This window comes from Setaria viridis, chromosome 9, assembly GCF_005286985.2.
Source record: "Setaria viridis chromosome 9, Setaria_viridis_v4.0, whole genome shotgun sequence".
NCBI lineage: Eukaryota > Viridiplantae > Streptophyta > Magnoliopsida > Poales > Poaceae > Setaria > Setaria viridis.
Window position 1 is genome coordinate 45,394,596 of NC_048271.2, and position 26,466 is coordinate 45,421,061.

Here is a 26,466-nt window from a genome sequence, read left to right on the forward strand (position 1 = left end):
GAACTGTTATGTTTGGGTTCATATTTTTAAGTAAAGTAACTATAGTACCAACATGCAAATACCTACATCTAGTATATTGTCACTGGGATTACTCCATGCTGTTAGTGTTATGCTGCTATATTTTGCTTGTCCTGTTCATTTTTTATAGCTAGATTCCATTGTTCCTTTTATGCACATTCCATATTTGCTATTATTGTGCAATTTTACTAGAAGCTTGGATGTGCAGGAGTCTAGAGGCTGAACAACAAGGACCAATGTCTGGAAGCCGAACATGAAGGACCTACCATCTATCTAAGTTTATCCATCTTAGTTTCACTTGGCTAGCAGTAGCATCGACCATTTGGATTCTACTGCTGTGTGTATGGTTATGCTTCTCTGCTGTTCGTTTTAAGTAGCTATTGTCTGTGTCATGCACTTCTGCTACTAGTACTTGTGATCGATCCTCTGAATTTGCTATTGCCCGTATTATCTTGCATCTCTGCTACTAGTACTTGTTGTGATCGATGCTCTGAATTTTATCGATTTAAGTAGCTGTTGCTTATGTTATTGTCATGCACCTCTGCTGTTCGTTGAAGTAACTATCACCTGTGTGTTATGGCTACGCTCCTCTGCTGTTCGTGGTGCCACCGTCATCGGTGGCTGAACTTCCATTCATCGTTTGCAACGATCTCTTTAGAGAAAGAGAGGAATTTGTCTACCGAACGATATGTGCATTCAAATCAAAACAAAAAGGCTCTGTTTATAGCATTTATTTAAAGTAAAATAAATGAGGACCAGCAAAGGCTCCATGGACCATGGTTAGACACCCAGAGGCGCGTCGTATACCGTATCATTACGTGTTCTCAATCGATCATCCGGGCCGGTATACGCAAGCTAGCTGCTGCTGCGTCGTATACCGTATCATACTTGCATTGGGCAAGGCGAGTGGCTAGCTGCTGCTGCCCTCAGCTCTCTCCTAGCTCGGAACACACAGCTATCACACTAGGGAAGCTCGGTCCCTCTGTCAGGCTATCACACACACAGCGACACTACATATATATAGCGAGATGCGATCATACGGTATACGCAAGCTAATTAACTAAAATATTGGATGGATTGGAGCATTATTATTAGAACCGGCCAGTATACCGTATACGCAGTAGCACAACTGATTCACCGCACATCGGGGGTGTTTGATAGAAGGTGCTAAACTTTAGCAGTGTCACATCGGATGTTCGGATGCTAATTATGAGGACTAAATATGAGCTAATTATAAAACTAATTGCACAGATAGAGTCTAATTCGCGAGACAAATCTATTAAAGCTAATTAATCCATCATTAGCAAATGGTTACTGTAGCACCACATTGTCAAATCATGGACTAATTAGGCTTAATAGATTCATCTCGCGAATTAGACTCCATCTGTACGATTAGTTTTGTAATTAGCTTATGTTTAATACTCCTAGTTAGTATCCAAACATCCGATGTGACGGGTGTTTAGCACCTTGGAGCCAAACAGCCCCTTAAGAGTACAGACCGCCTACTTTTTTCCTTGGAGTCCAAGGGTAACTTGTATGTGTGTCTGGCAGCGGCGCGCACAGACGCAGGCAACGCAGCTTGGTAGCTAGACCCAGCCCATGCAGCACCAGCAGTGGCAGCATGGATAAAGAAGAGAAGGTCTCTCATCTCATCGATGGAACCGCATGCATCACACCATCATGTCCAATTGTTCATCGTTTTCTCATATCACATCCTCCGATCCGATCGACTTCGCCGAAGAGCCACCTTGCTTGCCTGCCTGCACACAAGATATGATGCGATGCTATGTGATTCAAATCAGCAGGCGATTTTCGAGAGTTCGTAGCCGATATATAATTGTTTTATGGCTCCCTATCCCTCCCCTGGCAGGCAAAGCAGAAGTGCTTTACCATGCACTGCCCCACCGTTTTGGAGTTTTCTCCAGTGAAACCCTAGCTCGCCATCTTTGCTCTATATTCATGACCGGGCTGCCCCTCCCTCTGCCTCCCACTCTCACCCACCCACGCACCCACGCACACCCGCGCGCGCACTCCACAAACCCAACTCCGGAGAAGAAGCACCACCGAGCCCACCATGAGCTACGAGTCCATCCTCTTCTAGGCGCGCGGAACCCCGGCGCCTGCTCGCCGCGGCGGCAGCGCCCTCCTCCGAGCTCGCACCTGCCTCCCGAGGTGGAGCGGAGGAGATGCGCCCTCCTCCAAGATGCTGGCTTCTGCCGGCAAGAAGACGTGGTGCACCAAGCCCGGTGCCGGTGGCTCGTCTCCGGGTTGGATGGACTTCACCAAGCCCGCGCCTTCGGGACCGCCAAACTGGGTGGAGGACTGGGATTACACGCAGGTAAACCTCTGTCTCCATTGCACGCACGCACGTAGACGGTTCCGGCAACGAGCTTGGTTCTTTCTTGGTTCACGTGTGCTTCCTGCTATGTCCATCCCTTATTGCTGAGGTGCTTTATTTCGTTGTTTGTTTTGTGCTACCGATCTGCCGTGCAAATCGAAGAAAGAAAGAAAAAACCTCGGTAGAAATTTTTATTTTTTGAGAGCAAGCCTCGGGCAGATATCTTGTGCGGTAGTGTGCATGTACGTATCTTGGGCTTCGGGATTGATAATCTTTTTGGTCAGATCTAAACTTTTGGGCTTCGGATGTCGTTACTGGTGTTTTCTTGGGCTGTGAGGGTTTTCTTTCTGCAGAAATCAGTTATTTCGGCCTACTAGTATCATCATGTTGATTGGGGTGAGAAAAATTCTCCTTTTTCTTCAGATCTGGGTTTCATTTTGGGCTACAGATGAATTGGACAGACTTCTTGGGTTTTCTTGGTCTCCTCCTCAGGCGAGGGTTAATTTTGGGCCTCGGTTGTTTCGGCCTACTATGTTGGCTGCTGCTGATGAGAGAGAAATCCTCTTTCTTCTTCAGACATGAGTTTTTGTTCTGGGCTACAGACGAATTGGGTAGACTTGGGGTTTTCTTGGGCTCAGGCGTGGGTTAATTTTGGGCCTAGTGGAAATGGGGGATTTGGGGGCTCTTGGGCGACGGTTTTGGGCCTAGAGGATTTGTCACTTGTTTGGGCTGGTTGGGCCTGTGTCAATGTGTCGCGTTTTCTCTATTCTGTTCACTTTTCTCTAAAACAATAATGTTTAGTTATATAGTTCGCTGTATTTCTTCATGTTGATTTCAGGTAACCGCTCATGAGATTATGCTGTGGTGCATTGACGACACGGTGGGTCTGCTCAAGAAGAATCCCCCTCCTCCACTCGGCGTCCACGATGCTGACGCTCTCATCGCAGAGTACGAGAGGCTTTCCAAGTGCGCGGAGACAGAGTCCGTCGAGATCTACGCCGGAACACGGATGTTCCTAAAGCTTCAGGTAAAGACAAGGCAGTGCTATGGAGAGGTTGTCAAGGGGTACATGGGGGGAAAGAAGCGTCTGATCTGATAATGACAGTGCGGGAAGCCACTGTTGATCATGTGATCAAACAGAGGCTTCTCTCCCGGTTTGGCGTGAAGATGGATAACATGCCTGACAACACGATCGAGCATGTAAGCATAACCTACGTTGTGCTCTTTGGTCTTTTGATTTGTTGGGATGAATAGCGGGTCACTAGTGTTCTTACTTGCAGGACCTTGCTGCTGCCATGATGTTCAGTACGGATGCCACACGGGATGTGGTAGGCCGGTACAGGAGGAACCTTCAAAGGATAAAAGATCGGCGCCGTGAAAGAGATGACTTGAGGAAGGAGATGCAAGAAGCGGAGGACAAAGAGGACGGAGACATTGGACGTGCAGGAGTCTAGAGGCTGAACAACAAGGACCAATGTCTGGAAGCCGAACATGAAGGACCTACCATCTATCTAAGTTTATCCATCTTAGTTTCACTTGGCTAGCAGTAGCATCGACCATTTGGATTCTACTGCTGTGTGTATGGTTATGCTTCTCTGCTGTTCGTTTTAAGTAGCTATTGTCTGTGTCATGCACTTCTGCTACCAGTACTTGTGATCGATCCTCTGAATTTGCTATTGCCCGTGTTATCTTGCATCTCTGCTACTAGTACTTGTTGTGATCGATGCTCTGAATTTTATCGATTTAAGTAGCTGTTGCTTATGTTATTGTCATGCACCTCTGCTGTCCGTTGAAGTAACTATCACCTGTGTGTTATGGCTACGCTCCTCTGCTGTTCGTGGTGCCACCGTCATCGGTGGCTGAACTTCCATTCATCGTTTGCAACGATCTCTTTAGAGAAAGAGAGGAATTTGTCTACCGAACGATATGTGCATTCAAATCAAAACAAAAAGGCTCTGTTTATAGCATTTATTTAAAGTAAAATAAATGAGGACCAGCAAAGGCTCCATGGACCATGGTTCAAAATATATAAAGCAGATATGTATTAAATTGATTGTTCATTTCCTCCAACTAGCACGTCCAAAAGGAACAGAAATAATTTCAAATATGTACTACAACTACAAAGGAAGCATAGATAAGGCCTCAAACACGCCTCTCGATATAGAATAGTCAATTCTCCGGCATCCAAATGCAACATCTGGTTTTTAACTTATTTGTCCAGCATAGTGTACGACGGCAGGTCCTTCACCGCCTGCACGTCCTCTAGAACCAGTTCGCGCTCCAACTGACTTCTTGTAGTTTTCATGACTTCCTGGTATGTGGTATTACAAAAGAAAACCAGTAAATGCACCTGTCTTGAAAATATTTATAGACAATGATCAGTGCACTGAAACAGAGCAAAATGCTTACATTGAATTCCATATATGAGGCACGTTTCACAAGCCACTGAGCATCAAGCAGCCGAAAGGCCACACAGTACAAGTGATCAAATGCATTCTCATCCCGTTCAAGCAGTTCAAGGAATCGAATTCCAGACTTCGAGGATGGAACGGCTGCACAAATTGGACATCATGAAGACCAGGATGGAAATCAATTTATGTGTTAAGAGGATTCGTGAATGGAATATTACTTGACTGAAGATCCAACATCTGGATCAGCATGAATGAAGTATTGATACCGGCAACAGCAAAAGGGTACTCCCAATCTGATCTCTGCCCTTGCACTTTGTTCAGAAGCATTTGAAAAGATTTCTGCACCAGTATTTATGCAATAATGAATGATTGAAATTCAAGCAAATCAGAAAGAGAGCAGCAAGTCTTATATGACTATGATCTTTACAGCGTAGTTCCTTGCGAAAAAGATAAGGTTCTCCAATGATATGAGTCCACCACCCCTGCATAGACACAGTCAGTATTAGATGACTTTAACTACAAAATCGACCATATTCTGGTATTTACATGATCAAACTATTAATAGGAAACCTGAAATCTGTAGATGGATCAGTGCCTTGCCAACCCATCTCCTTCCATAATTCTGATTTCAGAGGAGGAATCTCGCGAGTAGGGTAGGCTAAACGCCACAGCTGTCTCAAGGCATCCTAATAACAGTGATGCAGATCAGTTACTTCCCTTGAATGGGGATACCAACATGGAAAATGGTCCACATAGGCTATACATACTTGATGTTCAATACGGGAGCCATCAAAAGGGATTTGCAATCTGCGTCTCAGAGTATTCAGCCGTTCTTCCTGGAAAAGAAATGTCACTAAGTACTCAACTAATTGATGCAACACCATGCTATACATTTCCTCTAGACCTTACCTGCAAAGGGCTAAGATATACTGGATTACTTTGGTTATCCAAGGAGAAGGGAAATAACCTGCCAAAAATTGATCCTGAGCCTACAATAATATTTGCTGCAAAGAAAACATAAAAAAGGTACCAGTATAAGCATTAAGGGTCAGTGTGTTATAGTTAGTTCATGAAGAGTAGTAAGTAGTAACATAGTAAAACAATATAAATTAGAAACACAAGAAAAATGGGCTCACTACATTGCCACAAATTCATATGCCTCAACATTGCTATATCCATATGAATATGTTATTTCCATGATTTCTGAATAGGTAACACAGTAAAATTATTAAAAGGTATTTCTTGGGATGGTAATGTTATTGCAGAGGAAGACCAAAATTGACATGGGAAGAGGCAATAAAAGGAGATTTGAAGGGATGGAATATACCCAAAGATTTAGCCTAGGATAGGAGTGCTTGGAAAACAGCTATTCATGTGCCTGAACCCTGATTTGTGGTTCTTGTTGGGTTTCAACTCTAGCCTACCCCAACTTGCTTGGGACTGAAAGGCTATGTTGTTGTTGTTGTAATGATTCTTCTCCAAAGTCAATTTCAACTTTGTTAGAATGCTTTGCTGTAGCCTGTAGGTTCTCCAATAATAGAGCAAACAAAGAATGTTTTGCAGTACTTTGAAAATGATGGCAATAGCAAACAGTGAGAGGGAGACTAAAGCACTACAAGCAGGTGCATCCATCATTCCTCTATTTCGTCCCCACAGCACAAACTGAGATAAGTTCTAAATTTGCAAGCACAAAACAAAGCAAGCAAACATACACCCATTCAGACAATGACACTTCGACAGCCAGCAAAAAAGGATTCCAAACACACGAGAAGAAAATTATCCTTTTGGGAGTCAGGGAGGTGCAGGTGCGACATAATAGGCCAGTGAATTAGTAGCTCAAGTTTAAAAGCTCAGACCGCCCCCACGTATTTCACTAAGAGCTCAACCATAGCCTGGCCGAGAAAGGTCCCCCCCCCCCCAACCCCCGGTTAGGATCCAACTTAACCCAATGACTACTAAAGAGTACCAGATTGAATCAGAATCAGAAATGCATAAATAGCGAACACATGAACATAGGCATATTGGCCTAGAGTGTGAAGACTAAGAGTTGGTATTGGCCAAGGAAGACAGAAGGACTAATCTATAACTTCCATCATAAGTTCTACAAATCAGGACACTGAAAAGGCTGAAATTCATAAGTAACAACACAATAGATAAATATGCTGGTTTAAATGAGAGCATTACCCAACCATTGTGCCCATTGTGCAATCAGATTTGAGAAAAGAAATGACCAGTGCAGTTGCTCCTTCTTTCTATCATCATCCCACAAGTCCTGCCTTCTAGGATCATAAACCTATTGCAGGCCCAAAAAAAAGCAATACATACATTGGTCAACAATATGGAACTCTGCATTCATCCATGAAAACTAGAAAAGTTGTGGGAAACGTTTAACGAAACTATAAACAGAAAGAACTAACCTCTGATCCACCGTTGTCATGGCTGGAGCCAAGTAGAGGTTCGTTGAGAGCATCAGCACTGGATATGTCAACGTGCTCATTTTTCCTTCCATCGACATCTCCATGATGGAGCCGCCTCCTCAGATTGCTTATTGACATGAAGTAGTACTACCCGCTCAAACTAGAATTCTGCACCAGAAAAATATTACAGAACACAATCAGCAATTATCAAATGCAGTGTAGCGATAGCAACAGTTTCTAGCATAAAACACTTGATGCATTCAAGCGCAACCATTCAATCATAAGCCTTCATTGTTTGTGAAACAACAAGGCTGTTACATTTCAGGAATAACCAACAGAGCAGTTTACAGGCAGAATACAAGGTAACAAAAACCAAAGCATCACATTGTTTGAAGTTTTTTAACATTTAACATTTCAATTTCCTAGGCCGCCTTGTGTGCAATTCTTTTGTGAAAATAGCGTGTCTGAAGCCACCCAAAAATATCATGTTAAAAACATCTAAATATAGTTCTGAGTCCCACAACACCTAAACAGTAAGGCTGAAAACTAAGTTTGAGCATAACTAGACTCCACAGGCCACAGGGCAACAGAACCCTACCAAACACGCCACCAAACTTCCCCTTCAGAATGCAGCAATCCAAAGAAGCTTCTCCCCTAAGTTCGCACCCTAACGATTCGCTTGAACTACCGAACCCGGGCAAACCTCGAAACCTTCGACCGAGGAACCACGCGTGAAATCGGAGAACATAGGAAGCTGAACAGAAACATCGAATCGAACAGACTCACCGGGGTCCCCGTTTCCGGAGGTACTCTACTGCGGCAAGGAAGGCCGCGCGGAGGAGGGCCACGACGAGGAGTAGAAGCTGTCCTGCGGTGGGGGAAATTCGGTGCGTGCGGAGAGACGACTTTGGTTGGAGTTCGGAGGGCGATTCGGCCTCGGAGCTTTAAACGCGAGGAGAAAGAAAAAAGAAAACAGGAGAGGAGACGGACAGGGGAAAGGAAGCTGCTGGGGAGAAGAACCTTCGGTGCAAAGGCAGGCAGCTGTAGATTGACTCGGCTAGTCGGCTGGCGGCACTACAGGCTACAGCCAGCCATCGAGACGAATTCGCATGGGCTTACATTCATGGGCGACATCTAGCATTGCGGGCCGGCAAGACGAATTCGCATGGGCTTACGTTCATGGGCGACATCTAGCGTTGCGGGCCGGCTTAGTTGGGCTGGGTCTCCGACATCTAACCCAACAGCTATTTTTTTCTTTGAACCCCCCTCTCAATTTCTTTCATTCTCTTCTGGACTTTCTGCCCAGCTCCATTTCCGAGTCCGACATGCGCGAGAGGTTCGTCGAGCTCCTGTTCCTCAATCCGACTGAGCGCGTGCGCTTCGATTTCGTAACGGAACCGGATGACCGACTGGGAGAAGGAGAGCGCCATGCATCGCATCACGAACCGCTTTAAATATCGAGGCGCACCTCTCGTCCAAAGCGCTGAAGCGAAGAACCTGCGATACGAGAGTACTAGACCACGCCATCCATGGCCGCCGCGGCGCGCGTTGCCGGCGTTCCCTCCGTTCGCCTCGCCAGCCGCCTCCAGATCGCCATTTCTTTCTTCCCGTCTTCGACCCGCCGCGCCGGACGCCGAGTAGGCTCGGCCGCGGGGCCGCCCCCGGCGCTGACGGCGGACGTCCGGGTCGTCATCCGTAGGCACTTCCCCGCCGTCGGCCCACTCGGAACACGGATCGTCGTCCAGAAGGTCTCGGAGGACATCGCCCTCCGTAGGCGGCCATCCCGCAAGCTAAGCGAGCCCGACCGCGTCGAGCGGGCGCTCGCTCAAGACGTGATCCCGCTCGTTGGCCACCCGTTCGACCGCGGCGCCGTGGTCGCCGCCAGCAGGGAGATCTGCGCGCGCGTGGCCGTGGCCTGCGCCGACCCGCGCGTCGCCGGCGCCGGCGTGCGCGTCCTGGTTATAGTAGACACGTTCGCGTGCCCCGTGGTGTTCCGCCCCCGACCGCCTTGCAAGCCGGCGATGTGGAGTGGCGCCGTCAAGAACGCGATCGCGAGGGCCGACGACCCGTGCAAGGAGCCGGAGAGCGGGTTGCCTGAAGCTGCAGCGAAGGAGCAACCGCGTCCTGTCGGCGTCATCGGAGATACGCGGCCGAAGCCGGTGGAGGAGAGGTTCGAAGGCTGGTTGCCGTGGTAGATAGTAGTGCGTGGATGAATTTGACCAGCGTTGAGGCTGCCGACCGGAACTAGTACTCGGAGTCAGTGATGATGCCCTAGCTGAATCAAGCGTTTGCTGCTGCTGTATGCACCTTCTGCACTTGCTTGAAACATGTGCAGTCATCTGTAGCTTTTGGTTTCTTGTCAGCGATTTCCATCTTTCAGTGCGTGTACCTATTGCATTATAGCGACCTGAAATAGCTTCTCTTTTTTTTGAGAGGAAGTGGCCTGAAATAGCTAGTCTTGTTTGCTTACCAATCTGAAAAGCTGTATTCTTTAACTTGTCATGAAATAGTTTCGGTTGTTCATGTATCTGAATTTTTTATTTTTTTTTGAACAATTGGCTGGAGCACTGCCCTATCATGTATGGATCTGAATTTTACTGTGAACGATTGAAACGATGCAACAAACAATATAATACAATTAGTCAATTACCTGGATGTAATACGACTCCTGTCAAGTTTTTTTTTGAGGGGGGCGACTCGTGTCAAGTGTGCCGAGATCAGGCAGCCATACGAACCCTCTCTACCTCAGCACAGCATATAATCGTCAATCAAAGTATCAAAGCGAATACATGGCCCACGTGCCAACAAACCGATCCTTGTGTTGGGCTCACTGGCAGGGCGCGTTGTTGGGAAATTGTTAATGGGCCGAACAGAACAAAATGATATGCTTTTTCATCCATGAGTTACTGCGGCGAGTTGCGACTCTTGTACAAAGGAAAGAACTTGAAACTAACAATCAGTCTATCTCACGATCCACTTGTCTAGTCTCTCAGAAACATTTATATCATATAGCATACGCGTGTCAGTAGATAACGGTGAGTACGTATACGTTTGTATCGTGTTCACAAGCAAATCATGTTTTTCTTTCTTAAAAAAAGAAATAATGGCATTCTAGAGTCAAACACGTTTGTTCCATTTCTCAATTCTACAAAAAGCACGTGCAACCCAATCATGAACCATACATGCCATTCAATAGTTTTCCTTTGTTCCGTGGTGTGAAGCAATAATGCAGTATTCTAAAATATGAATGGCTAGGGAATGAGCTCATCTTCATTTACCGGAATCCATATAGTACAATCAATCAATCATTGATAGACAATCTATAGGAATTCTGGTGTCAATTAATAGTTGCCTGTCTCATGGAAAAGCTTGATTTGCACAAAGATGAACTGAATTGTTAGCATCATGCGTGGAGCAAAAGAATCAGGCAAAGATCTGCAATATCCAAGGACCGAGGGAGATTTTTGCGTTGGTGATATGGTACGATCTGCACGGAATGACAGAGCTCAGAGTGTGATTGCTATTACGTGAAACCTTTCGTTCCGTTCCAAATTATAAGTCATTCCAACTTTCTTGGAGAGTCAAAATATCTCAAGTTTAACCAATTTTATACAATAAAGCACTAACATTCATGATACCAAACAAATACAATTAGTTTTCTTTATTAAATATATTTTCATAGTATATCTATTCGGTGTCATAAACATTTATGATCCTCTCTATAATTTTAGTCAAATTTTAAATGGTTTGGCTCTCTAAGAAAGTTGGAATGCCTTATAATTTAGAACGGAGGGAGTATGTGTAAAGTTACTACTATATTATGATACTTTTCTTTTACATAAACCCAATCATACTATTTCAAGTATAGCAATCAAAATGGTTTTTCTTATATCAACGGTCAAAGAGTGTTGGAGAGCGCTGACTGCACACCTAGCTTGCCCTCACATGGACACGTAAATATATGAACATTTTACCACCTTTTCTTTTTCAAATGCGCATCCGCACTAGAGTGGTTAGTGACTTCTAGGATTTAAACACCACGATTGACTATTCCCAAGGGCACTAGTAATCATCTACTATAATTAAAAAATGAAACAAACAACTTAAAGTCATGTTGTCGGGATAAAGAAAACTGCCCATATTTAAACCTTCCCAGCTCTATATGTTGGTGGTGGACGGAATTAGGCTTTCATAATGTGATTCTGGTGAACAAAAAAGTAAGGGATGCTCACGATCTCCATCATTTGCCAAAAGCCTTGCAGCGAGGCCACTAACACGTCTAAAATTGGTAAAAGGGGCCGAAGGGAATCCATACCGACTGCCCGCAATGCTGCTAGCTTCTGAAAATTTAGTAACTCCTACGCTTAAATTATCTGCCTGGTTTTGATCATTTGTGCCACCTTTTCTCTTTATATAGAAAACAATACCAAGGCCGCCTAATGCACCTAGTATTGCATTATTCTCTCGGTACAGAAGAGGGCATACTAGTGCGAGTTGGTTCAAACTTTGAGCGAACTTCATATTTTAAAAAGTTGGCTAATAAAAAGCTGAGGACTGTTTGGATCCCTTAGTATATACTCCCTCCGTCCCAAATTATAGGTCGTTTTGATTTTATTAGATTCATAGACTTTGTTATGCACTTAGATATACCCTATGTCTAGATGCATAATAATATCTATGTATCTAGAAAAGTCAAAACGACCTATAATTTGGAACGGGGGGAGTACTTTATAGGTTCTTGATCGTGGATTTGCAAATAGAATTTAAAAATCCACAAAGTATAATAGTTTTTTTATGGGATAATGTCTATTAGGTTTCCTTTAAAAAAAATCCTATTAGGTGAAAATATGGGATTGAAAAGTATGTTAAACTGCACTTATAGTAGTCGAATAAAAAAGCTGAAAAACTGTACCGTGATAAGTTGTGGATGGTAAACCATTCTTCAAGAATATTATATGCAATGGCATCTGCATTGGTAATAAAATATGTTGTCCCTAGCAAAGTAAATGGGGAGAAATAGAGCAAAACCGTACCTTTTCGCAAACAAATAGCTTTAAGTTTTATAAACTATTGTATGTCTCATCTATATATAATTATTTGTTGATGGAATTTTTGAAAAAAAAATGTATAAACAACTTATTGCTGTTCTTATGTTTGTAGAGGTTGCTCTCTCATGTAACCGTTGTTGGTGCCGTCTGACCGTTCTTCATGGCTGAGCTGAGCATCTGCTTTCCTCCTGACTTGCTACAAGATTCGTGTCCGTACGACGGAAGGGACTGGTCGCGTGGGCCCCCTCACGGTGACCGGTCCCTGTTCCGCAGTCTGCCGCACACGCTGCACCACGCACCTCGAATGAAATTCGGCCGAGCAAAGCGTGGCAGTGAAAAATCACGCACTACGCATCACAAAAATGAGTGGTTACTTTGTTGATTCTTAGAATTCTTTTTTCTTATTTGACACTAAATTCAACTTTCGTTCAACCCTCTATTAAATTTTTCGTTCAAGAACGGTTAAATGCCATGTGAAAAGATGATTTTACCCTCCACCCTTCTCCTTCCTCTCTGTCGCACCTCCCCTACTGCTCCATGCCGTCGCCCGGGCCCGACCGCGCCTCCCTCATTCCTCCACGTCGCCGCGGGCCGGCCGCACCCCTCCCCGCCACTCTATTCCAGTCACGGCGGCCGTCCCCGTCGCTCTATTCCGGCCGCGGCAGCCGTCCCTGCCCCTTCCCACGTCCGACATCGCATTGTCCAAGATCTGCCCGCGGCGGTAGGACGGCGTCGTGCCTGAGAAGGACTGAATGCACTTCTTCAACATGCTCTTCTGGAACCTCAACTACCAGGTCAACAGCACTATGGGCGGCAAGGTGGAGTGGCCCGCCAGGCCTGGAAAGACGCTAATTAAGGTGCTCGTCTCCGCCATGGACATGACCTCGCTCGGGTACCCGCTGCCGCTTATGGCCGCCACGGGCGTCAACGACGTCGCGCTGGATGATGGCAGGAGCAGGTGTAGGCTGCACGAAGAACGCCGCAGATTCTTGGTGTGCGGTGGAGAGCCTTGGGGGACACGTAGATCTTGCAGAGCATGAACTGCCTGTCGCCTACGACGGCGGCCTCCTCTGAGCAACACGTGGAGAACTCGTCCATGAGCCAATCAGTGAACATGCCGCCCTTCTTGATCTCACTGACCTCGACCTAATCCGCGCCACCGTTGACGGCCTTGGTGCTCTGCAGGTTCCAGGAGCCGGGCTGGTGACGCGCACACCCTTCTTGCAGGAGGTGAAGAAGAAGCAGTCTCCAGTCTTGGGCAGTGGGCTGAACTCTGGGTGGCGAGGTCATCGGGCTCACAGGACGTAGACGTTGGTGCGGTGGACGACTTTGAAGGTTTTGGTTTCCAAAGTTTCCTCCCAAAAAATCGCCAGCGGTGTGTCCAGACTTAATCGCTAGCTGTGTGTCGGAGGTGCGACAGAGAGGAGGAGGAAGGGGAGGAGAAGAGGGAGAAGGGTGGTGGGGTTCAGAGGGCAAAATCGTCTTTTCACACGATATTTAAAGGTTTTCGGATGGAAAATCCAACAGTGTCATATAAGAACGAAAGTTGAACTCAGTGTCAAATAAAGAAAAAGATTGAGAGAAAAAAAACCACTAAAATTTTTTCTGATGTGAAATGGAGAATTTTATCCTGCTGAAAAGCCAGGCCCGTCTCTTTTCACTGGCCTCCTCCCTTCACTCTCTCTCCTCCTCGGCTGGCTGCTCCTCCTCACTCTCGCTCCCTCTTCTCACCTCACACCTCACCCTTTTTGGATTCTTCTTCCCAGTCATCGCCTGTCTGCCCTCATTGGCCCAAGCCCACCTCCCCCTCTGTGGAATCCTAAATTCCTGCCTCCCCTCTGCTTCTTCCACCTGCCTCCCCAACTAGGGAAAGGAGCAAGCAAAACAACTAGCAGCACACCCAGCCTAGCCAGAGCAGCAGCTCAGCTGCGCGCCCACACCCGGCCGCCTCCCGCTTCCACTCATCCACTGGCGGGGCCTCTCTGCGATTCCTCGTGTATGCGCGCGCCTCCCTCCTCCTCCTCCTCCTCGCAGACCTCGCTGCAAGATTCTCCTGTTCTTGCCATGCGCCGTCGTCAGGGATTCCTGTCAGTGCCATCTGCTTTACCGTGTCAATCTTTGATTCTTTTCTGCGATGAGAGGCGCGGCCTTTGTGCAAGGTGTTGATCGCGCGCGTGCACGCGTGCTCGCATTTGACTGCAGGTGCCCGTGTGACGATCGCGCGCGGGAGTAGGTAAGCTGGTGAATGGGAGCCAAGGCAATGTCGTCCCACGGCAGCGGGGCCGCCGGCGGTGGCGGCGGCGGGGCGGCCCTGTCGCGGCAGGGCTCGGTGTGCAGCCTCACGTTCGGCGAGGCGGACGGCCAGCTGCACGGCGTCAACCTGGACGACCTCCTCCGCGCGGGGCGGAAGACGGTGGACGAGGTGTGGCGGGACATCCAGGGCGCCGGGGGCGGCGCCTGCCCGCGGGCCCAGATGACGCTCGAGGACTTCCTGTCAAGGGCCGGCACCAGCGCGCCCGCCGACGCGGCCGGCAACGGCGCCTGCGCGCGCAGTTGGGGGGCGCACCAGCTGTACCAGCCGGCCCCGGCGCCGCAGCTGGGCCGCCACCACCAACCGGCCGTCGGGCGCCCCGTGCCGCGGCCGCTCGGCGTGGGCGCCGGGCCGGTGCTCGAGGCGCTGTACTACGAGGGCGGCGCGGCGGCGGCGGCCGGCGGGAATCGGGCCGGCCCCGAGCACGGCGTGGCGGAGAGGTCGAACGAGCGGCGCAAGAAGCGGATGATCAAGAACCGGGAGTCGGCGGCGAGGTCGCGCGCTCGGAAGCAGGTGCGTACGTGTTCTTGCCATCCCGTTCCTGCCAACCCCAACCCTTTTACTGCATTAGAACGCCCGCACGCCCGCCCATATACTCATATAAATTTTGTGGTGTTTGCATTTGGATTTGGATGAAACGCAGGCATACACCAACGAGCTGGAGAACAAGATCTCGCAGCTGGAAGAGGAGAACGAGCGGCTCCGGGGGCACAAGGTATCATACAAATCAAACCATACCCTAAATGCTACCCCATTGATTCTCTCTCTCTCTCTCTGAAAAAAAAGAGAAGAATCTACATAGTTTGGGACGATGAATCCGGCTTTCCTGCTTTGGTAGTTGCAAATTGAAATGCTCGTTCTTCATAGGAATAGCTTGTAGCACTCCAAGTGGGACGAGTTGACTAAAAGGGTCAATACCTTCTGTTCGATAATACCCAGCGCAAAATGACAAATGCGATAGAACCTCGGCGTGGCGAATAGCAGCAAATCGCTTCGCTTTTCTCTCACTTTGGTGTCCGGTTCTCACACTTATCTGAAGTTCATCCAAATAAGCTACACCAGGATGTAGGCCACCTTGAGTTTGCCCTTCTTGTTACCCTAAGAAACGACGGCTAAGAGACCTGTAATACACGACAAGAAAACCCTTTTTTCCCCCACTCTTGCTCGGCATGGCCAAAACAGCCCACGAACACCAGTGTGGTTACGCTAAGTGACGAGCTGAGATATCGCGTCGGCCCAATCATTGGCCGCGTAATTGCTTCGTTCGTGTCACGCTTTCTCCTTTTCGATCCGGTGTTGTGTACGTGGGGTGTTTGATACCCGTGCTAATTTACTACCATCATATCGGATGTTTGAATACTAATTAGAAGTATAAACATAGTTTAATTATAAAACTAATTGCATAGATGGAGTCTAATTCTAATTCGCGAGATGAATCTATTAAACCTAATTAATCTATGATCTGACAATGTGGTGCTACCGTAGCCATTTGCTAATAATTGATTAATTGATTTTAATAACGAATTAGATTGTATCTATACAATTAATTAAGTTTAGCACTCTTATCCAGATGACCTTGGCAGTGGTTGCAGTAGGGTCTGCTGTATTGCGCAGCGAGTTGCGACGAGGCCAGGTACTGCCCGTTTTTCCGCTGTCCATGCGCGATTGGCTCTCCTCCCTCTGCTGCTCGGAGTGGTTACATAAGCATGTCTGCTACGATTTCTGATTGATGGCTGGACCACAAATTTCTGTCCCATCGACTGGGGTTCCACCGTCCCAGACTTTTTCAGTGCAGCTTCAGATCTTCATGTACGGAAGGGAAAAAATATTCTCTCCCCTGCTTTGCTACGCCTCGTTTTATAGCAGTTTAAAGAAAACATCCTTTTTTTAAACCGAAAGTGGATCGTTGATAAAATTGCTGCGAGGGTGTTGGTGTTTGATACGAGGCGCTGAAATTTAGCAGGGTTATATCGGATTTCGGATGCTAATTAGAGGACTAAATATGAGCTAATTACAAAACTAATTGTACAGATGGAGTTTAATTCGCGAGACGAATCTATTAAAGCTAATTAATCCATCATTAGCAAATAGTTACTGTAGCACCACATTATCAAATCACAGACTAATTAGGCTTAATAGATTCGTCTCGCGAATTAGACTCTATCTGTGCAATAATTTTGTAATTAGACCATGTTTAATATACCTAATTAGTATCAAACATCCGATGTGACAGATGCTAAGTTTAGCGAGGGGTTATCTGCAAAGGGCATTGTTGGATGGATGGTCATCCATTCCTATCCAGCTTTTAAGCCATCGCAGAGTTTTCTGATGCAACTGGTGTGTGTGCTCATTGGACTGACATCGCTGCCAAGGGCATCGTGGACGATCAACTGCTCCTATCCCTCTTACTGTTGTAGCACAGTTTTATTATGCAACAGGCGGTGATTAATGTGCTCTCATTGGAAAGGCATCAACTACGCTTACTAAAGTTAGGATTCTTTAGTCTAACCTTATTCCTAGGACGACTTAAACAAGGCCTTTTGGAAAAGTTCACGGCATTGTCTGACAGCTCAACTTCCCTCCCTAGCTTACAGTCAGCATGGCTTACACTCCCCGTCAGCAAGTAATGGTTTTTGCCCATTGGATTCAGCTCGACGCGAAAACTTTACTAGCATCCATCCATGAAATCTTCACATCTATCTCGATCTGTGTTTTCTATTTGTCTTTGCTGGTTTTCGTAGTAGTGCTGTGCTCCTTTCTATGCCCCGTGTCATGCAATCTGAAGACAGTATGTATTACTCTGCGAGTGACAAGCTCTCCGAAAGGTGAGATCTGTGTCCTACTCTGCGCTTTGGAGGTGCGAGACCCTGACATCATTGTCTAGAAAAATAGCAAGAGGACCAAACCAAACAGACATTCACGAACAGATAAACTTTTATGCTGGCTTATTGGTATAACACTCAATAACAGGTGTGGTTTAGAAATGGTGTGCTAACCTTTTCCGCAGCTGCTGCCTTTAGCTTTCTGGCACAGCGCTTCACAGAAACCTGAGACACTTCTTTCTTCCAAGGCGGTACAAGGAACGGATTCTTTATAGACTTGCAGCAGGAACGAAATTGCATGCTTTGACGCGCTGAAGAACTGTATTCATCTTGACTTCTCCGGGAACGATGAACCCATCTAGACATTTACCCTTTGAGATCTGGATTTTGTCTCATACTTCGATGTATATGTGTATGATATGTCCATTGTCCAGTGAAAACTTTGCGGTTTCGGGACTGATGCAGTAGTTTTGTGTTTGCTGCAGGCACCGGAGCCGGTAGTGCAGTATGTGCCGCAACAGGAGGTGAAGAATCAGCTCCAGCTCCGGCGGACTAACTCGGCCAACTTCTGATCATGTTAATAGTAGTAGTGGAACTGTCCTGGCAGTAGGGTTCGTTCAAGTTGTAACAGCCCTGTTGGGAATAGTCAGCTAGTATGTAAGAACTCTTCTATGCAGTCCCCAACTTGCAGCATGGATTGGGTATTGTTGCAAACCATTGTACTCCTACCATGCAGTTGTTGCGGTAATAGTCTTCCAACTGATCCTTTGACCTTTGCAACCCTATGATTGCAAGAGTGCAACAGATAAGCAGTTGCGCTGTATGATCTCCCGAGGGGTAAAAAAATGTGCCATCCTTATATCTTTCAGGTGTCTCTTGACATACTAATCCGTTCAGCCCCCCGTTTTTTGTTCCTCCAAAAAGGTAGACTAAGCAACCGGATTTCAGGATACATTGATGTGAAAAATTTCATTCCAACTTAAGTATGATTTGGTACACCGATCTGTATTTATCAACAACTAGGTTAACATAATCTCTAACTTGCACGCCTTAAGCGTTGTCACTACCAGCATCTTCTTCAGGAAGTATCAATCGGAGGTCCTCGTTATCTCGGTAAACTTGAACCAAAGCTGCAGCCTTGTATGCGAGAAAACCCATCATCCCTGGAAGAACCTGCATAAAGAGAGCTAGTCATTCAGAATAAGTTTGTGGAAGAAATTCTAGAGTTTGGACGAGGACTAAGGAATTCAAGATAATAGTCCTTGCTATATAATCCCTACAATTTTCAAATATGTGATGTTTTAGTTTGTCCTAAATGTCGTATATTTAAACGGAGGGAGCAATAAACATATTATTAACAGGAGAAAACAGGTACTGACATATGTGTGTACTCAAGGCTAAGATATATCTGGCATGGTCTGCCAACTAAATGAAATCTAGCACAATAGCAGACTGGTGCACTCACCTCAAAACTGAAAAAGCTATTTTGGAAATGATCTGATAAAGCTGACAATCCAAAAATCACAGCAGGAATCACAAGCCTTGGGGATGAAAGAGCTACTCCAGCACCACCCAATGTCTTCTCTATCGTATTCTTCAAATCTTCACTTGTAATGCCGATTCTAGCATTTGCACAAATAGGATGGTTATTTAAACAATCAGAATGTGAGGAACCAAGTAATGGGGTACAGGCTGCCGCTGACAGCATGTCTGAATCTTGGAACCTACTTTTTCACTTTCTTCTTTAGAAAAACTTCTGGAATATCTTCCTTTGACAGGTTATCTGTGTGCTGACACAGAAGTTGAAGATACAAGCAACTGTTCAACATAAGAATGGCTAGTTTCAGAATAGTTGGAAAACTTGTTGAAACTTCCTCAGATATTATGAGAATAAAACACCTCCTGAAGCTGTGAAGGGCATGGTATGCTTACCTGAAACCAACCCCAAAAGCATAACTGACAGCAGTCTGTTCAATAAGAAGATCAAGGTTCAGTCACATCAATTACTCAATACCAACATTTAGGTACAGTTAAATTATTTTCCATTTATTGACAAAATCATTTCTAGCTGATGGCAGAGTCAGAAGTATTTTGTTTATGGTCAGTGTGGGATACATACCCCCTCTTGGTTTCATTCAAATAGGCTTTTGGCAGCCACGGAATTCACAGGAGGGTTCAGAGCCGGACTTAGCTAGGTGGCTGGACGGATATTAAATGCTGAGACCATTCACAAATAATTAAAAAAAAACCATTGATACATGAGAAAAGTTATACATGTCAATTTGTTTGTTTGCTGCATCCCCTTATATTGGCTGAGTTCATGGTCCAAAGACTAACATGAATATGGCACAAGGTCCAGAATACGTAAATGGCAAACTGTGTGATGCCTAATTGCCCATATAACCCAGTTGGTAGTTGCGGCGAAACATATTCAAGCTACAATATGTCGTCATAAACCGAGTTGTTGTTTTTGGGTTAATCATAACAATTAGTTTCTTTATGCATAAATCAGGCACAGAAGCATTTACTTATAGCATATAGACTATAGTTACTTTACTTGCTTCTTTTCTTATATATATCAACCACATGGTTTAAAATCTTGATCTACCTTGAGAGAAAAGACCAGGAGACAGTATAAACTACATGCAGCTCCAATTCCTGTGGTCAAGAGCAACAATTCATCCTTGAGCTGCAAGAAATTCATGGGCATCAGTAGATGGGTATGTAATTACCTTTTTAAGCAATGCATAGAAGATTAAAAATACAATGCTGGGAAAAGGAACCATACAGCTTCATATTTCAAAAGGTTAAGTTCCTTCCTTTTGTCACTCTCATTCTGCCTATCCTGTCATCATTTGCAAAATCATTTCCCATTTCTCCATCAGCTGTTACCGCAATAACATTCTCACGATCCAAAAATAATGAACATCAATCGCCATATCAAAGGATGTCAGACCTTAGCAGAACGCCTCTTGCTCACAGGCAGGCTGCTTTCACCGGACACCCAATCCCTGGTTGCCGCTAATCTCAACACTCCCTCATCCGCAACATCTTCCTGGACCTACATCCCAAATCTGTGCCAGTTACTCTTCGTTAAAGTAGAAGAACAGACATCCTGATTAGTTGAGCTTACATCTTCAGGCTGAGCAACATCCGCAGCGTTCCCTTGGACCGCGGTCGCCTCTACCGCATCAACATTTGCGCCATTCCTCCTCCAGACCATGTCAGAGATTTTCGTGACGAAATCGCCGTGCAGCTGCCTCTCCTCAAGAAACATGCGCAGGACCTCCTCCCCAATACTGTCCCCAGCTGTCGGTAGCAGGTTACAGGATCAGTACCAACAAACAGAGCCACGACATGGAGACGTTCTGGGTGCCAATCGCTCGGCATTCGTTTCTCCGGCACAAGCGAGGTAAGAACACATCCAGAAGACCAGAAAGGAGTAAATTAAGGAGCAGTGGTGGATGAACAAATTACCTTGGGCTTGGAGGGAGGAGTAGCGGAGAGCCGAGGTCCGCGGGAGGGGCCTGCGTGGGAGGGCGGGGCCGAGGGGAGGGAGCGAGCCGCGCGCGGGAAGGTGGCAGCAGCGGAGGCCTGGGAGCCCCATGGCCATGGCGGTTTCAAGCTACTGTGACTCGCTGGTGGTGTTCGATCCTGGGCGAAGGAAGAAGAGCAGGGAGGCGAGGCTGAGGCCGTCCTTCTCTCGCCACAATCCAAAACTCCGGAAGCCGTCGCAAAACTGAATAAATATCTTCCCTTCGGGCCGGGCCTCAGGCTAGCGTTCTGGCCCAAGTGGCCCAGTAGACAGAACTCTGCTTTCGTTCCGTCCCACACCATCCGTGCCATGTGCATACAATTAAGCCAATGAAGGCTACAGAACAAAGAAAAGTAGCGAAACGATAGCACTGAGCGCAGATCATCAAGGGCAAAGACAATCTCAACGAGCTGATCAACAAGGGCAGGCCAATCCATGATTCCAACATCCAAGTTTCCTGTCCATAAATCACAGCAGGATGGTTCCAGTAATTCCACAAATACAGCGAAAGTTCAACACGCTAAATCTTATGGGGATTACAGGAATTATTCCATAGAGACGAAACGTCAATCCTTGCCATATCATTAGCCTGCGGGGACTGATCAGCAAGAGATTCTTTAGCCTGCGGGCCAGTTCATCTGCCTGCCTCCAAGGAGATGAACGTGGATGTGGTAAACAGATTGACCTGCAATTGAAGGCACTGGGCGGTTAATGGGGGGAATGGTCAAACAGAGAGCTGTTTCAAGGACATACAGTCAGTTGCACATACATCCTTTAGGGCCATCATTGATGACAACACGGTAGCCATCTTCGAGTCCTTCCTGCTTCGCAATTACTTTGGCAACATAGAGGAGATAGCCAAGTATCTCAACATGCCTCTCTTCTGCCTGGGAAGTGGGGAGATGGGCACAGATAAGGGGCATTTCTTTTGACTTTTTAAGATTACAAATTTTAGGAAAGTGGAGTAATGTACATCGCATAGTACGATCTGGTTTTAAAAAGGTTGGCTTAAATTAACGGAAAGCAGATAACTGATAAATAGTAAACTCTACCTTCGAAAGGCCAGTTAATCCATCCTTGACTTTGGGAATGATTAGGATGTGTGTTGGGGCTTGAGGGTTTATGTCTCTGAAAGCCAAGACCTGTAACCAAAACATCATATGCAGTTCAGATATTACAAACAAGTAATTTACAATCTTGAGCAAAAGAGAAAGAGCAGAATTCAACTGAACACTCGGTTCACTCGAAACTTGTAATTTAGTAATTCACTGTACAGTAGTTGCTTAAAAAAAATGGAATGCTGATTCCCCTACCACTGTAAGACCCCTTAAAATAATCCACAGACCAATTTCATTACATATACTAGCTAATATGACAACTGACATATTGAGCCACCATTAAACATCCATATGCTGTGCAAATGCATGGCTACTGTGAACCCTGTTGCTTGTTCTCATCCAAATAAATTAATTTCTATAGAAGTGACAAAGCCCACAGAACTAAACAACATGTAAATATAATAATCACAGCTTTTCCTTACATAGCATGATTTCTATTTTGAAAGAGTTAAAGCTCCAAAGTTTCAGAAGCAGCTGAAAGATTCAAACAACAATGAGATAATGCTGCTTAATGAGTTCAGAGTAGCAAGGACCTATCAGTTACCTAGTGCTCTAGTTCATTAACAAAATGCAATCATCAAATTTTCTAAAGCATATGTGCATAGTCCTCCTAATAATAGAATATTCTTACTGCATCATATCGCAAGTTAAAAGGGATTGTTTGTAGGGATGCAAGTGGCTAGCCGGCAACCCACTTACTTAAGCCTATATGCTGGTTTGCGGGCTAGCCCAATTACATCTCTAATTTCTTGGCTACATTCATAGACAATAACTATATTTTCGAGCATATAAATTCAACACATGGGCATGTACAGCATTTTAACACTAGTAACCTTCTCACAATTGCAAACATCACATGCTTATCAGATATCAGTACAGTAATTTCCGTACTACCTTGTCCTAAACATAAGCACGTATTCAATAAAAGCAGGCAACAGAATTATCGCAGTGCTTTCAATCTAATTGAAAATAGAGAAAAGAAATACCACAGAATACCTTCTCATCTTCATAAACCACAGTAGATGGTATTTCCTTTTTGATGATCTTGTCAAATCTGCAGACGCAAAAAGATTCAGAAAGTAATACTCAAAAACCTTTGCTCAGCAATGTGTTTAAATATTCGACCCTTTCATTGCATTCTCTAGATTTTTGTTAGCAAGGGTTCAAATTTGCTACTGCAAAGCAACTGGTTTCAATTGGACGCAACGTATCTCAATGAACTCGACATTTCCTTTTTTGCACCAATTTAGTTCTTAAGAAAAGCCTGATCAATTCAGCAGGTTAATGTTCCTAGAGAGAAACAACTGGCCTCACATAATTCAAAGACATATCTATCATTATACTTTAATTCATTATACGTTAGACTAGCTCTGGACCAAATCAAATCCCGTTCACGGAGACTAAATCTACGGGCCCCAACTTATTCGAAACTGGAGAGAGAACTCACGACATTTGAGATTTAAACTATCCAAAATTCCAAATCAGCAATCAACTAAGTCTCGAGTGACAGATGAAGCAGTCACCACCGAAATACTTCGGTATCTAAAAATCAGTTGAGTTCTTGGAACAAAAGCGCGGAGAAAGAGCAGGGGCTCCAAAACTAACGGGGCCGTCGAATAGCTTGCAATCGGACCAAAATTTCCCCTTCTTACTACAAAAGAAGAGCACTTCTCTTGCGTATTCGCGAGAGTGAAAAGGAGGGCAGGGGCTCACATGGTGGGGCTGTCGTTGGGCACGGCGGCGAGCGCCGCCTCCTTCTCCGACGACATGGTGACGGATCGATCGCCTCCCCGGGCACCAAGTGGTCGCCGCCGGAAGTGTTCCTGGATAAAGCCCCCCGCCCCGAAAGAACCCGAAGAAACCCTCGCTTTCTCTGTCAATTTACCGTTCTACCCTTCTTCGAAGCTTTCTCACGGTTGCAGTTGCGGAGCAGGTGCGTCATTTGGCCATCTTTCGTCAACACATGGATTACGCTGACCCGTGCAGAAGAGAGAACCGCAGCGGAGCCGTGTTCGCCCTCGGTTAGCGTAAAAACCGAGTGCCAATGTGTCACGCGATTGAAATCATACCAGCAGACACGAAATCCACTGATTTGTACAGCGTACTATCACTGCGCTTGACATTGGCTTCTTTCTTCCTTAAGTACTCTAGTACTTTGTAATGGCGAGTTCATTCCAAGTTCGTATGCGAGTTTCCTTTGCAGGAGCCAGGATCCGATGCATGAACCGCGGTTCAGATTGCAGGACGCACAACCATAAAACAAGAATCTACTGAATCTACAAGAATCTACAGACGGATAGCATTCGGATGCCTCTTCTTTGGCCGAAATTTGGACTACCAAGTACTCCCTCCATCCCAAATTATTATTCGTTTTGATTTTTCTAGATATATAGTTTTTGCTACATACTAGATACATAGTTTTTGCTATGCATCTAGATATGTATCTAAAAAAGTTAAAACAAATAGTAATTTGGGACGGAGGAAATACGAACGCAGCAAATCAGTTTACCAGGTACCAAAACCGTGGCTGGATAGTATAGAAGTACGCAGCAAAGCAAATGCAGGCGAGAACCACAGCTGAAAGACCGGTGTGTTTGCAGCACAGGTCATCAATCGCCGGCACCGGCAGTAGCTTCTCTCCTACCTTCTCTGACCGCATTATTGGAGACCACCCAGGTGATCTTGGAATACCCATTTGATTATGCGTTTCGCAAGGACTTTCAGTGGTCAGTGGTATCGGAAGCCGCCATGAAGTTGGCCAACAAGTCGCGCCTGCGGTGTGGTTGGTTGCCCTCTGCCTTTTTTTTTTTTTTGCCCTGGTTTGCATAGCAAAGACTGCAAGAGCAAGATTCACAGGAGGTTAGCTGATGTTAACGCTACTGGTTATCTATCGTCCGGGTTGTTAGTAGGTGGAGTTTGTACAAGTATAATACTACCATGATCTGTAGTTCTGTACCGAGAGGCTGCCAGAATACATGTCCTTGATGGGCTAGTGCTCTGAATCTCGGATACGTTAACCACCAGGACAGCATACGCTAAGCATCTGGCGTTTCTGGCATCATCGCCGCTGTCATGGTGAGGTTTCCTTAGCCTACGAACACGTGTCTCCAATGCTGACTGCAAAATGAAAACAATATTGGCCTGGTCCAACGACAACGCGACGACCGGGTTGAGTTGAAGTGGCGTTTTCTTTATTCTCCGTGTTCGACGAGTCGACACCCACTGGGCCGACGTGCCTGCCGCGCGTCTCTCCGCGCCTATTAAAACCGGCCTCTCTTGCATCTCCGCCCAGGTTCCAAAGAGTTCAGCGGAAAGCCAAAGTCTCCACCTTCCCCGCCCCTGTGCAGCTGTGCTCGAAACTGCAGACCTAAGGTACGAGCATCACATTGGCATCTTTTACGTTTATCCCTCCTCTTGTCCAAGTGCCATGAGAAATTCAGAGCAGAGCTCGTGTTTGCTATTTCCTTGGTGTAAGGAAGAATCACGTTACTAGCAACTCAACTCTCATGTCTCGGTGCACGAGCATGCCTCGCGCCTTTTCTTTTTCTTTTTTTTTGCTGAAATTGTTGCTCATGCGCTCTGTGAACTTCGATCGCCAGCGCCCAGGGAGATACACAAGCGATGGACGGCGGCGACAGCAGCCCGGTGATGACGGACAGCGAGAGGCGGGCGTACCGGTACGGGCACCCGGCGGCGCCCAGGCTGCGGGGCATGCGCAAGTCGTGGTCCAACGACTCGCTCGCCGGCTACGGCGCCTACGGCGGGGGCGGCAGGGCCTCCTGCGTGTGCGCGCCCACCACGCACCCGGGCTCCTTCCGCTGCAAGCACCACCGCCACGCCGCCTCCAACCTCGGCGCTGCCACCGCCGCGCCACAGGCCGTCGCCAAGCACGACGAGGAACAGGAAACGGCGCCCGACGCCGATGAGGCGGACAAGTCCTCGTGAGGCTCCTGCGGCCTGCGCTGCTGCTGCGGCGGCGGCTGCGGCGTTTGCAGGTTTGGGGGCGTCGTACTATCGCACGGCGCTCCCCCTGCGCGCCGACGTCTTCTTTTCGTGTCATTTCGAGACTTTGGTGTGAATTTTTTTTTCTTTGCTGCAATAATGAAGTGCTGCACTGCTGCTGTGCTCGGCACGGCAAATGACGTGTGAATAGAAATTTTCCTGTGTCTTTTGATCTTTTGAAAAGAGACGTAGCGCTTCTTTTACTCTGAGCTTTTGCCTGCATGGTATCTGATCGGCGTTTGTTAAAAAGGTTCCGAAGGAGATGTATATGTACTCCTACACAGTACATTTGTTAAAAGTTAATGGACCATAGCACGTACTCGTGTAATTTTCCTGCATGCAAACTCAAAGTATGTGCCAAAATATAGAATTAGTCGGTCTACTCACTCAAAGGTGTTCATAAGTGTACATGAAAAAAATAAAATATGAAAAGTAAAAAGTTTTCT

At 46.3% G+C, this 26,466-nt stretch overlaps 5 protein-coding genes across 8 annotated transcripts; 2 read left to right on the forward strand and 3 right to left on the reverse strand.

Moving 5' to 3' along the window:
- Positions 1-4,381: 4,381 nt before the first annotated feature.
- LOC117835006 (uncharacterized) lies at positions 4,382-8,205 on the reverse strand. The gene is made up of 10 exons (XM_034714356.2): positions 7,971-8,205; positions 7,185-7,352; positions 6,952-7,060; positions 5,677-5,771; positions 5,535-5,603; positions 5,338-5,453; positions 5,195-5,249; positions 4,986-5,106; positions 4,766-4,908; positions 4,382-4,667 (listed from the first exon to the last, which is right to left on the reverse strand). Exons 2-10 carry the CDS (start codon positions 7,320-7,322, stop codon positions 4,566-4,568), a joined length of 948 nt encoding a protein of 315 aa, XP_034570247.1. The 5' UTR covers positions 7,323-7,352; positions 7,971-8,205; the 3' UTR covers positions 4,382-4,565.
- A 4,543-nt stretch (positions 8,206-12,748) lies between these two features.
- LOC117838227 (ABSCISIC ACID-INSENSITIVE 5-like protein 2) lies at positions 12,749-18,228 on the forward strand. Of its 3 annotated transcripts, none has more exons than XM_034718176.2 (5): positions 12,749-14,319; positions 14,435-15,056; positions 15,187-15,258; positions 16,127-16,176; positions 17,851-17,948. In XM_034718176.2, exons 2-4 carry the CDS (start codon positions 14,478-14,480, stop codon positions 16,136-16,138), a joined length of 663 nt encoding a protein of 220 aa, XP_034574067.1. In that variant the 5' UTR covers positions 12,749-14,319; positions 14,435-14,477; the 3' UTR covers positions 16,139-16,176; positions 17,851-17,948. The 3 variants fall into 3 exon arrangements, with proteins under 3 accessions (XP_034574067.1, XP_034574065.1, XP_034574066.1); XM_034718174.2 differs by having other exon boundaries at positions 12,753-14,319; positions 16,114-16,176; positions 17,851-18,228; XM_034718175.2 differs by lacking the exon at positions 16,127-16,176 and having other exon boundaries at positions 12,761-14,319; positions 17,851-18,228.
- Positions 18,229-18,319: 91 nt separating this feature from the next.
- LOC117838226 (uncharacterized) lies at positions 18,320-21,170 on the reverse strand. Of its 2 annotated transcripts, none has more exons than XM_034718173.2 (9): positions 20,843-21,170; positions 20,499-20,674; positions 20,322-20,420; positions 20,154-20,210; positions 19,974-20,054; positions 19,298-19,332; positions 19,094-19,183; positions 18,831-18,987; positions 18,320-18,538 (listed from the first exon to the last, which is right to left on the reverse strand). In XM_034718173.2, the coding sequence occupies exons 1-9, from the start codon at positions 20,976-20,978 to the stop codon at positions 18,416-18,418; spliced, it is 954 nt and encodes a 317-aa protein (XP_034574064.1). In that variant the 5' UTR covers positions 20,979-21,170; the 3' UTR covers positions 18,320-18,415. The 2 variants fall into 2 exon arrangements, with proteins under 2 accessions (XP_034574064.1, XP_034574063.1); XM_034718172.2 differs by having other exon boundaries at positions 20,322-20,426.
- A 141-nt stretch (positions 21,171-21,311) lies between these two features.
- LOC117838228 (14 kDa zinc-binding protein) lies at positions 21,312-23,893 on the reverse strand. Its single transcript, XM_034718177.2, has 5 exons — positions 23,732-23,893; positions 23,015-23,072; positions 21,953-22,042; positions 21,670-21,787; positions 21,312-21,585 (listed from the first exon to the last, which is right to left on the reverse strand). The coding sequence occupies exons 1-5, from the start codon at positions 23,785-23,787 to the stop codon at positions 21,518-21,520; spliced, it is 390 nt and encodes a 129-aa protein (XP_034574068.1). The 5' UTR covers positions 23,788-23,893; the 3' UTR covers positions 21,312-21,517.
- Positions 23,894-25,231: 1,338 nt separating this feature from the next.
- Positions 25,232-26,223, forward strand: LOC117838767 (uncharacterized). The gene is made up of 2 exons (XM_034718919.2): positions 25,232-25,390; positions 25,618-26,223. Exon 2 carries the CDS (start codon positions 25,640-25,642, stop codon positions 25,961-25,963), a length of 324 nt encoding a protein of 107 aa, XP_034574810.1. The 5' UTR covers positions 25,232-25,390; positions 25,618-25,639; the 3' UTR covers positions 25,964-26,223.
- Positions 26,224-26,466: the final 243 nt, after the last annotated feature.

Excerpts from the sequence above, each read along its gene's own strand:
- LOC117835006 (XM_034714356.2), bottom strand. The coding sequence starts at position 7,322 with ATGTCAATAAGCAATCTGAGGAGGCGGCTCCATCATGGAGATGTCGAT. Across the intron at positions 5,604-5,676 it reads TATATCTTAGCCCTTTGCAG|GAAGAACGGCTGAATACTCT; the intron begins GTAAGGTCTAGA and ends TTTCTTTTCCAG. Across the intron at positions 4,909-4,985 it reads GATGTTGGATCTTCAGTCAA|CCGTTCCATCCTCGAAGTCT; the intron begins GTAATATTCCAT and ends CAATTTGTGCAG.
- LOC117838227 (XM_034718174.2), top strand. The coding sequence starts at position 14,478 with ATGGGAGCCAAGGCAATGTCGTCCCACGGCAGCGGGGCCGCCGGCGGT. Across the intron at positions 15,259-16,113 it reads AGCGGCTCCGGGGGCACAAG|ATGACCTTGGCAGTGGTTGC; the intron begins GTATCATACAAA and ends ACTCTTATCCAG. Across the intron at positions 16,177-17,850 it reads GCGAGTTGCGACGAGGCCAG|GCACCGGAGCCGGTAGTGCA; the intron begins GTACTGCCCGTT and ends TGTTTGCTGCAG.
- LOC117838226 (XM_034718172.2), bottom strand. The coding sequence starts at position 20,978 with ATGGCCATGGGGCTCCCAGGCCTCCGCTGCTGCCACCTTCCCGCGCGC. Across the intron at positions 20,427-20,498 it reads ATGTTGCTCAGCCTGAAGAT|GTCCAGGAAGATGTTGCGGA; the intron begins GTAAGCTCAACT and ends TTTGGGATGTAG. Across the intron at positions 19,333-19,973 it reads TCCTGGTCTTTTCTCTCAAG|ACTGCTGTCAGTTATGCTTT; the intron begins GTAGATCAAGAT and ends CTTATTGAACAG.
- LOC117838228 (XM_034718177.2), bottom strand. The coding sequence starts at position 23,787 with ATGTCGTCGGAGAAGGAGGCGGCGCTCGCCGCCGTGCCCAACGACAGC. Across the intron at positions 22,043-23,014 it reads TGGTTTATGAAGATGAGAAG|GTCTTGGCTTTCAGAGACAT; the intron begins GTATTCTGTGGT and ends TTTTGGTTACAG. Across the intron at positions 21,788-21,952 it reads GATTAACTGGCCTTTCGAAG|GCAGAAGAGAGGCATGTTGA; the intron begins GTAGAGTTTACT and ends CCCACTTCCCAG.
- LOC117838767 (XM_034718919.2), top strand. The coding sequence starts at position 25,640 with ATGGACGGCGGCGACAGCAGCCCGGTGATGACGGACAGCGAGAGGCGG.